Here is a 12,062-nt window from a genome sequence, read left to right on the forward strand (position 1 = left end):
GGTGGACAACAAAGCACACAGACATAGATACATCATACATCATACTGTGTATAGTACAGATAAATTATATCTTCGAGTTGGGACCACAACCTCTTCTACATTTTGCATTTTTTATGTTAATATATTACTTTACTTCAATTTATTAAATTTTTTAATAAAAATGGAATTTTCCAATAATTTTTTAAATACCTTTTTCTAAAACAAAAATCTAAACTATCCAATTTTTTAAATTCCACATTGAGATTTATCAACTGTGAGTTAAGTTTCACATTAATTGAAAAAGTTGAGATTAAACATTTTATAGTAAGAGGATTCATAAATCTAATGTCTTCAAGTTTTGCGTGAAAATGTGGTGTCAATGTCACTTAAAGTTGTTTAATGTCCAATGTGTTGATCTAATCTAGTGAGACTTCCCCTCACGACCCAACAATGGTATCAGAGCCGGGTTGGAGGAGCAATATACGAGTGGTGATGGATCATGGACATAGAGAGAAAGACACACTTGAGATGACTCGTGCATAAATCTAATGCCTTATGATTTTGAGTGAAAGTATGATGTCAAAATCACTTATAAAATTATTCAATATCCAATATGTTGATCAAATCCAATGAAGCTTCCCCTCACGATCGAACAAAGAAATACTTCACTTTCCATGTCAATATAAAGAGTATATTTTTAGAAGAGATCAATCTAGTAACCGTATGTTTGATTTAGCATTGAAGTATCGATTATCTTGTTCTCATGAGATATTACCATGTGAAAATAAAAAAGCCACAAATTATGACATCAAATTGGACATGCGTTGAGTAGATTTTTACCGCAAAATTAAATGTATACGAAATAAAATTTTACTATTTCAAAATATTAATATCTGCCATTGCGTGTAGTAAGGAAGTGGATTCAATGCGGTCACTGTGATGCCAGTGCATCACAGTCGTCTGATTAAAATCAAACGGTTTATAATCTACTTGGGTTGGTTTTGTGGTATTGGCTTGAGACCTGGGAGTGTGCTCCTCTTAAGGTCTGAGATTCGATTCTCTCTGGTGCCAATTTGGGTGGGTTAATTTAGTTTCTTCAAAAAAAAAAAATCAAACGATATATATTTAATGTAGTTAAAATATAAAAAATTCGATCTTTAAATTTAAGCCATCGAATCTCAATCAAACGGTTCTGATTTCAATAACTGCATGTGCAGTTATGGGTGCTGATTGCACTCAATCTAGGTCCGCATAGTAATACTATTTTAGTTAAAGAAAAAAGAGTGTGTGTCTACAATTGTAAGCAAAATTACACTTTTTAGATTTATTAAATAATTAATATATCTGGACTATAATCAAATCAAATACATCTATTATTCAATAAATTTAAAAAAAATGTATTTTTACTTATATTTGTTGCCGGAAGTAGTATGAACTATGGAGTCTTAAAGGGTTCAACTATAATAGGAAAAAGTAATTACCGATGGCTTTCACTAACCTTCTTTTGATGATGGCCAGAGAGTAGAGACTATATCATAGCTGAAAGAGACTAGTAGAATTGTATTCAGTATATCTTTTAGTTTTTTTTTTCTCTTTTAGTTTTATTATATTTTATTATATCACTTTATACTTCATTTACTGGACGCAATAATGCGGCTGCTTGTATTAGACAAATTTTTTAAACTTTGACTTTAAAAAGAAATAATTTAAATAGAGTTTAAAAAAATAAAATAAGATATTTATTGGAAATATGTACATTTTTAGCATGTTAGTACTCATTGTTAAACATTCATTTTTTCTTTGTCTTCGTTGAAATATATACTTTTTTTCCCTAAAACTAAAATGAATATTTTAGGATCTTTTTTGGTGATGATTTTGAGCCAGCTTATTGGTGTACTCCCTCCGACCTTATTTATAAGTAAAGTCAATAAAAAAATTTGGCCTTAAATATAACCAAAAGTTACCAAAAGTAACTTTGTTAAATGCTATGATTCAAAAGTACCCCTAATTAATTGTTCAAATTTTTTACATGATCGTAGAGTCTCAATGCAAATTTAATATATTAGAATGTCATTTTAGGAATTGTAATAGAAATTTCACATAAAATCATGACAAAAAAGTAACTCTTTAATAAGTGTGCAAAAGAGAATTTTGGCTTACAAAAGAGGCCGCGGGAAGTATCTAAGAGATCGCTAATAAACATTGAAAGAAAAAAAATGTTGAAATTTGATTCTAACTAGTATCCGGACCCGTGCCAAGCACGGGTTAAAAAGTGACTATAAAAATTAAGATTTTAATATTTCAAATTTTATAATTATCTAACACAAAAAATGATAAATTACACTAATATATATGTTTAATAAGTCACCAAATTTTTTTGTCTTTAAAAATCTGTGTAACAAATTTTGCTACTTCAAAAATTAAAATGCCAATAATTAAATAATGACTAAAATTTTGGAAAAAAAAAATAAGCCCAAAAAATCATTTTTTTTAATAAGGGATCTAAATTTTACTTTTATGAAAATATGAAGACCAATATACATTTAAATTTATTTTTATTACAAAAACAATTTAACACAATTCAAATTTGCTGCGCACATAAAATAAAGTAGAGTAGTTACATTCGAAGATCATCTTTTTATTTCTAAACTTTTGACTTTCTGCATTTTATTTAAAGTAAAATAGTTACATGCGAATATCATATTTTTCTTACGGTTAGCCTGACATAATTCGGTTCCTGCTTTATCCTTACTCAATCATCGGAAGTTGGACACTTCCTCTATTTTTACTCGATGTGGCCACCAGGAAACGACTTTCCTTCATTGTGTTTAGGATTATACATTCTCTAGAAACCTTTGGCACCACATTGAATTCAATGACTGAACTATCTTCTCTATAATTGACGCACATGATTGGCTCAAGGTTGGCTCCATGTGTCCCCAAGCTAATTCCTTCTCGGCTGGTGTTTGGTGTATGGAGATATCATAATTTAATTTATTTAAACAATGAATCTTGTCCTTAAATCAGCTATCCTTCAACATCCAGAGCTTGGTCGAGATTTTCACGTCTTTTTTCTCCTCTAATCACGTTGGTACAGGTTCATCAAATGGAACAATGAAAACTTCTCTTGTGTGGTCCTCAACGTTGACGGTAGTTATTTAGGTTCCCCGATTAGAGCTAGTTATGAGGGTGTTATCAAATACAATTTATATTTTTTACTTACCAGACTTTTATGGCTTCATTCGTGAGTCGTCTGACATGATGCTTGCGAAACTTTATGTTGTTTATAGAGGTCTTACATTGGCCAAAAACTTGGCTATTGAAGAACTTGTTTGCTACTCTGACAGAGTGTTAAAATTTTTTGCATTAGAAGTAAAAAAAAAATCATTGATTATTTTGATTATATATAGAAAAACTGACAATTTGAAACAAAAAAAAAAGAAATTGAGAAGATCTGATTTTCGTTCCTTTAATTCATGATTCTGAATAATTAATTGAGAATTGTGACATTTATTGTAGTTCAATTTTTAATAAATGTTCACTATTAAGTTGAAAAAGTTATGGTAAGAGAAGTCAAGTCAAAATTCTCGAACATAATTAAGTGTCTTTAATTTATAATCATATTCAAAATTCACATGTATTTGAATTACAAAATTGCTCTCAATTTTACTCTTTGTTTAATTATTCGGTAGAGTAAATCTTGTGACAAAAGAAATAAAACATTCTGATTTTATTTTTTTACAAACAAAAGAGTGATTCATTCTAAGTTAATCATCTTAGAGAAGAAGAAAAACAAATTTTTATTTTCTAACAAAAGATTTATCTGCATTAATTTATCTATATTTTCCTCTAACATGTCTCCAAAGTTTTTCATCCATTTTAATCTCCTTGTTGTGGTCATTCTTCTACAACCATATAAAAATAAAAATAACATTAAAACCGAACTCAAAACAAAAATTCAAATAAACAATATAATCCAATGAGAAACAATCGCATCCATTCAAAGGACACATTAATGTCACATAGAAGCAAAGCTAATAAACCACATTCACATTATAAAAGAAAAACCACTTTCGTATCGCACGGATTATAAAATGCACTGATGTCCAAAGAGTTTCCAAAGGAAAAATTAGTGGTGTTATATGTCCGGTAATCAATATTAGACCATACTTACATATTAGTCTTCACAATATAATTTGGTTTTACTATTTCATTAGTAAAAAACATGATATTAGTGAATAGTTGCTACATACATAGATCATCTTACATTAAAATAAATAGGATATATATAACAACATGGCCATATGGTTTGGAACAACAAAACGTTTTATAACCTTTGCCAAACTTTGTTACCTTAAAAGATAATCACATTTATCAATAGCATGATCCCCATGTAAAAATATTAGGAATAAAAAGTGTTAGAAAAATATTATTAAATATAAGAGTAAAACAATATACATATAAAAAAGTACGATAAAAAAGTATAACAACAATGGGATGGTAAAAATTGTGGTTGTTGTAGAAAATTAATTGATTGATATGCCTTTATATAGATAGATATATGAAAGATGGTTTTAGAGATGCATCACAATATTAAATAAATTTTTTTGTAGTACAACTATGTGATCTGACATATTTAATTTTATTTATGAATGAGATGAGATTAAAATTGATTAGTAACTGATGCTAATTTTAAGGAATAAATATTTTAAATATTTTCATTTAATAAGTTTTCATTTAATTTCGTTTCTTCAACAATAGTGCATAAAAGATTTTTTTTTCTTCTTGTAGTTGGATGTTAATTTGATGATATTTCATATTATTCTATATATTACACAATTTTTATTTGTTTTGTTCTCAAGTCATATTTTATTTGTTTTCTATAAAATGGATCCTAATATGTATAATAATAAAAATTAATTATTATATTTTTCATTATATATTTCTCGTCATATTTATGAACTTTTCACCATTTTTATTTATTGCCATGTATTTCTCATTATATGTTTGAATGAAGATACGTACCATGGGAGTACCATATGCGTACCGGTAACCGGTACCGGTACTCTGTCTAAAACGGAGTACCCGCGCAACATAGGAGCGGCCATAGTCACCATCCTGGGTCATCATTGGGCCAGTTGCTAACATGCTAGCTCCTTCAATTTTTAAATCATTGAATTGAACATTCTAAGGACCATCGAAATAATTTTAAAAACAGTGGTACAAATAAGCCAACAAAGAAGCCGATGAAAATGAACATCATATATACTATTCACACAAAAGAGATGAAGAAAGTACCTTTGAATGTTAGCTGAAAGAAAAAAACAAAAAAAAAATGAAAAAATGATTACAGAATAACTTGAGTAAAAGATGTAGAAAATACCAACCAAATATAAAGAAATAGACTTTGATGATTTTCATTGACATGGAATACACGTATATATAGAATGTAATGTACATCCAGGAAATATAAAGTAATAATTGTAAATAATTACAAATAATGATATGAGATATTGTGGTACTAATTGTGAGGTGTATTTCTTAATGAGTAAAGTGACTAATTTGAGGTAATCAATGTCAGAAAGAAATGTTAGTGATGAAATGTCAACTCATCGTGAGTATGAATAGCCAAAAATGTTGTTAGTGAATATGAGATATATGAGAATTAATTGCCAAAATCACATGAGAAGATAATTGTTTTCATAATGCAATGTACAGTTTCTTTGAAAAAAAGTCCCAAATAATATAAAAAATAGATTTTCTTTTAATTAAAATAGAAATAATTTATACAAAATTATTATATTTTATAAATCATACTTTCTATTATACCAAAATAAATTTAGAAACTTGACATAGAAATAATATAAACGAATTTGTTTTTATAAAATTCATTATTTATATTGTGTTTTTAATTTAAAACTTGTAGTTCAATTTTATCATTAATAAAAAAATAAAAATCAAATAACTACGTTGATGTTGTATGACTATTAAAATACTATATGGAAGCTGTAACCAAAAAAAATATATGGAAGCTATTCAGACTTTATCTTGAATCAAGCATAAGAGTGATAAATCATAAAAAAAGCGATCAAAACATAAGAGTGATAAATCATTGTTAATGAGTTGATTGTTCAAATGCAACTGTACGTAAGGGTAAAAATTGCATTTTTTCCAAACTCAATTATGATAATCCACATAAAACAAACCCACTTAAGATAATGTGTTGATAAAAATATATAGTAATCACTAATTGTTGAAACCAAAAATAATCAAGTTAATGTAACAAATCTACACTTTCTTCTACAAATAAATAATATTGATCTATTACACATGATATTAATGAATAAAAAAATGTGAAACAAATTGATAGAGTACAATTAGATAATACATATCAATTTTAAAAGTCTACATATGTCATTACAAAATTATTCATCAATAATTGATTTTTTCGATTCCGTGACACATCTCAAAGCATTCTTGAGATCAAAAAGAGACATTTAAATCTTCTCTCCAAAGCTTTCTTTCAATTACATTCCTGAAAAAATAAAGTAGAGAAAATCATTAAATGATAAAAGAAGAACAAAATAAAGAATAAGAAGTTGGAGAAAAAAATCACATAAAACGAAAACAACTAAAGAGAAAAGAGTCGAAAAACTATGAGTTGTAATGTTCACACAAAGATGATATATATAGAGAGAGAGAGAGAGAAAAAATGGACATATGAGTAATTTTATCTTTAATATTTAATTATACTCATTAAAGACAAATATATTAATTCCGTTTTTATTTTTAAAAACATGTTATTAAATAAGGTATATTTCATTCTAAAATATAAGACATAAAGAGACCTTTTTTTTTTAAGGTTACTATATATAAAATTATAATCGGCATATGAGGCACTTATATTTTTCTACGTGACCCTATAGGATTAGGAACTTATTATATTTAACTTTTAATCATTGTAATTTATATATGTGGATTATAATAATTTTTGTTGTTTAAAAAATAAAAACTTTTTTTAAAAAAAAAATTGTTGTGTACGAAATAAATATATAGTTGGCTTTAAAAATAATTAAATTTGAAACAATAATAATATAAAAATTTAAAAGAATTAAAATTAATTGACCCTAAGACCGAGAAAATAAAGTCTGATATGAATTTGCTAAGCCAAAGTAAAATGGACAGTTATGGAAATTATGAAAGTGATCAAATTGCTATGGAAGAGCCTTTTACGCTGGTGTCCAAGGCTAAGAAAAAAAAAACAGCAGCAGAAGGGATTTCCGGTTCGTTATACGGTAAGGCATATTTCATTCCTAAAAATAAGGCATATTTACACTGCATCCAACCAGAACATTATATATAAATAGGAAAAATAAGTAGTAGGCATATTTCATTCCTAAAAATAAACCTCTTCCATAATGTTTACGGTAAGGCATATTTCATTCCTTTTTGAAATAAGGCATATTAGAATATTACTATTTTAAAAAAAAGTTTTCCATAATGTTTACGGTAAGGCATATTTCATTCCTTTTTGAAATAAGGCATATTAGAATATTACTGTTTTAAAAAAAAAGAATATAAGGCATATTCCATTTTATTATAAAATAATAATAATTACAATTTATTTTGTCAATAATTCACTATTATTTTATTAATAACAAAATAAATAAATTTAAACATAAAGAATCTACATAAAGTTAAAAAAAATATTTGAACAATAATATTACGTTTTTTATATATATAATTAGAATTAGTAGAGTCATTAATTGTAATAACCACATTAAATGTCAAATGCATGAGGTTGAATGAGGAGAGGGGAGAGAAAGACAAATAAGTCTGGCTTATTACATATTATAGATTAAACATAACTGTTGAAGTCTTGAAGACAAAAGTCACAAAAACATTTGGAGCTTCTCTTTCAGAGATGAAATGTGCTATAAGATTTGACTTTCAGAACTAATACTAGTATTCAAGGATCAGGTGAAATTAGACTACATACATTGGTGGGTATTAAACACCAAAATAAGTGTTGAATAACTATATTGGGGGTATTAATGTTGGAGTTCAATGAGGTGGAGGCCACCTCTAGCAAGTGCACCACACTTGCCGAAGAGGAATGTGGGCCTTTATTTTCTGATTTTTATTTAAATGATATATATGTGTCATATTTTGATTGGATGTGTAGATTTTTATTTATTCTAATATTTTTTGAGCAATTATTGCATAGCATATATTTTTCAATATTAGTCTTTTTTAATACCAAAATTCCAAATTTTTAAAACTATAAATAGAGGTCTGGTTTGATATATTTCAACATAAAAAAAAAACTTATTTTTACACTTCTTTCTCCAGTTTTTTTTTGTGGTAACCTACCGATAATCTCACGTGAATGAAAGTGGGTTGGGTAGTGTGATGAGAATTGATGAATAATCTCATGTGAATGAATAGTTCTATCTATATGAAAGTGAGTTGAAGAGAAAGTATTTGGTTTAAACTAAACCATTGTATGAGTAAAAGTTGGGGTTTAATTCTCAACCATTGTTAATAGTCTTAAATTAATGAATAGTCTATATACATAAAGCGTAAAGGGACCAAAGAAAGAAGTGATACTATCAAACTTTTGCAAACTAAAGTTTAGATTTAAGTTGAAAGACTTATATATATTTAGTGTTTGACACATTTACTAACTAATCAATAAGAAATTAAAAAAATTATAAAACCCGGAGGGTTTTTATAAAATTGGTATAAAATTGCAGTTTTTAAGTGAAATTTAAGAACTCTTATAAAATTGCAGTTTTCTTTTGAGAGAATTTATAATTGGTATAAACTTTATTTATTTATATGAACTGTTGTGCATAAGCTCAAAAATAAGTTATTCTAAATTTGTTTGGTTCAAAGTAGATGAAGGGAATGGGAGGTGAGAGAATATTTTTAATAAAGGGTAATTTTGATAGAAACTCTCAAATATCTCAAATATTATTTAATTTTCTTTTGTAGAAACTCTCTCAAATATTATATATACTTTTTTTTTAAAAAAAAACTCTCTCAAATATAATATTTTTTTTAAGAAAGTCTCAAATATCTCAAATTTTTTTTTAGACCCTAAGGTTTGAGAGAGTTTCTACAAAAAAAAAAAAGAGTATATATATTATATAATATTTGAGAGTTTCTTACAAAATTACCCTTTATTAAAAATATTCTCCCACCTCTCATTCTCATCCATATACTTCGAACCAAACAAATCTTTAGCATAATTTTTTTTTTTTTTTTGTGAATGTAATTTTTATTTTTGAAATATACTTTTCTTGTATAGTAAGCAAATTATGAATAGTACCATATTCCTTCTTTCCTCATTTTCCATCTCTCTCTCTATCTATCTATCTACAACATCCTCAATTCATGGCTTCAAAAATTCATAACCATTCCAACTTCACAAAAACCATTTAACTTCAATTCAATGGACACAATAAACCCCCAAAACGACGACGTTTTCTTCGACGCTTTAGACCAATGCCCTTTCCACCATTGCTCCGCCACCACCACCGACCATACCATGCCAGAATCTCCCCCCTCCTCTTCCGGTCACTCCGACCCAGAACCATCACCCTCTTCACCTTCCTCCACCACACTCCGCCGCCGTTCAATTCGCCTCCGATCACCCGAAAACGAATTACCCGACACCGTTTCTGCAACGACAAAGAGTCAAAACCCTTCAATTGCGAAGGAAAACGAGAATTTTACCGAAAAAGGGGAATTTTTTTCTTCTTCTCAATCTCCGATTGGTGTTACGGAAGAAGAGAGAAATGAAGAATCGACGTTAACTACGGCTACGCACGATGAACCACTCGGTGATTCAGCTGAATCAACGGGTGAATTAAGAGATTTACCTTCAAATTCGCTCGATTTTGTAACGGGATTGGTGATTAGGGCAATCATGTTTCAAATTAGGATTTTCTTTATGTTAATGAAGTCTCCAATTTTATTCATATTTCATACTTGCATGTTTTTTGTAGACCCTTTTGGAACAATGGGAAAATGGAAAATTTTAGTTATTTGGATTTTGGGTAAGGTTTGGAGTTTTGTTTTAGGGTTCATTGGTCCTTCAGTTTTGGGATGGTTCAATGAAAATAAGTCATTTTGGAATGTTGCATTTCGATGTGGATGGGGGATTTTGTGGTCAATTTATGTTTGTTGCATTTTGTTTGCACTTTTTGTTTCATCACTTGTGTTTAGTGGGTTTTTGGTGAAGGGTTTGGTTGAAAAGCCCTTTCAGACGAAGCAAGTGTTGAATTTTGATTACACTAAGCAGAGTCCTGTTGCGTTTGTTCCTATAATACACTGTTCTGGTGTTGGTGGTGAACATCGTTCTGATGAGAATGGCGGCATTGATGTTGATAGGTGGGCGAATAAAAGGGTTATCCCTTCTAAGCAAAAAGTGCAGCTCACTGTTTCATTACTAGTTCCGGAGTCAGGATACAACACTAAACTTGGTGTCTTTCAGGTATACCTTGCTATATGATTCATTTCAATCTAATGAACCCTTGGTTTGGCATAGTTTTGCTTTATTTACCTTGTAATTATGAATCTATGATGTTTTTCTAGCTCTAAATGTTTTCTTAGTATGAATGAGTAAGGTTATGATGATATTAATATGCTAGTTATGTTCACTAGTGTATGCTTTTGAAGATAGATTTGTATAGCAACTTCAAAGGTTTGAGTGGTAACTTGGTGCTAGTTCAAATTCACAATGTTAATACTAATATTGTGTGCTTAAATGAGATGCCACATACATGGTTTTATAATTTCACAAATTAATTTCTTTGGAGAGCAGGTCCAAGTATCTCTTGGCCATTGAACGCATTTGAAATAATTCAACTGAGTAATAGCCCAAATCTTGGTTCCCTCTTCAATTATGTATGCCAAATGGCTTTTATGTGAAGGTTATGTGGGAGACTGAGATGTATCGTAAAGCCTTTTACTGAAGTGTTTCTTTTTTGCAGCGGTACTGAAGTGTTTCTTTGTCATGTCTTTTCTGTGTATCTGCTTTGTTTCCTACCATTATGGTGTCTGTTGATACTTTAAAATAACGGTTAGGTTTATTAGACAGAGGGGATAAGATGTGCTTGTTGGCTGTTCATTAATCCTGGTTTCTTTGAGTGTGTATAAGTGTGTTCTGCAAAAATTATCATTTCCTGCTTAAATAATTCGGATTAGAATCATAATTGCAGTTCATAATTTCCTGTTGCTTGCTAACGAGTTCTTCTTTGACTTACTTTTTACAGATCAGGGTAGACTACTTATCTTCTAATGGTAAAACAATTGCAAGTTCGAGACAACCTTGCATGTTAAGATACAGAAGTGAGCCTATCCGTCTAATCACGACTTTCCTCAAGATTGTTCCTCTTCTTACTGGTTATACATCAGAGACCCAGACTCTGGATGCCAAGATGGGTGATTTTGTTGAAGGGGATGTTCCTACTTCATGCTTAAAAGTAACCCTTGAGCAGCGAGCAGAATATCTACCTGGTGCTGGAATTCCTCAAATATACGATTCATCTATATTTGTTGAATCAGAACTTCCGTTAATCAAGAGGATTTTATGGTATTGGAAGTTGAGCTTATTTATATGGATTGCAATGATGGCATTTGTGATGGAGCTTCTCTTTGTTCTACTGTGTTGTTGGCCTATGATTATTCCAAGAACCAGAAAAAGGAGCAGTTCTTCTGCTAGCCGTACTAGTTCCCAAAACAATCTTCAGGCACCAAGTTGAAACTAGTTCTTTTCTTAGTTCTTCTGACATTTAGATACATTATACACGTTTTGTTTAGTGAGGGATCCTAACTTAAAATTCTTTCATTCTTAATATTTTTTTTTAAATTCCTTCCCAGTCACATTGTACATATTCAGTTTCACACTGTATAATATAATTAGATGTAAACCTATGTAATGCACCGGTGTATGTGTGATTTATTTGTGTTTTGGTATTCAATGATGTTGATGCCAAGAAAGAGAATGATGAATTGGTTCGACAGTTTTCTCTGTACATGGAAATTTGAAATAAAATGCAAAATATTTCTCTAAA

General features: G+C 29.2%; 1 protein-coding gene across 1 annotated transcript; it reads left to right on the top strand.

The window, feature by feature from the left end:
• The first annotated feature begins 9,273 nt into the window (after positions 1-9,273).
• On the top strand, positions 9,274-12,062 carry LOC123917861 (seipin-2-like). The gene is made up of 2 exons (XM_045969738.1): positions 9,274-10,480; positions 11,262-12,062. Exons 1-2 carry the CDS (start codon positions 9,437-9,439, stop codon positions 11,748-11,750), a joined length of 1,533 nt encoding a protein of 510 aa, XP_045825694.1. The 5' UTR covers positions 9,274-9,436; the 3' UTR covers positions 11,751-12,062.

The sequence above is a fragment of the Trifolium pratense genome, linkage group LG3, assembly GCF_020283565.1.
Source record: "Trifolium pratense cultivar HEN17-A07 linkage group LG3, ARS_RC_1.1, whole genome shotgun sequence".
In the NCBI taxonomy this organism is placed as follows: domain Eukaryota; kingdom Viridiplantae; phylum Streptophyta; class Magnoliopsida; order Fabales; family Fabaceae; genus Trifolium; species Trifolium pratense.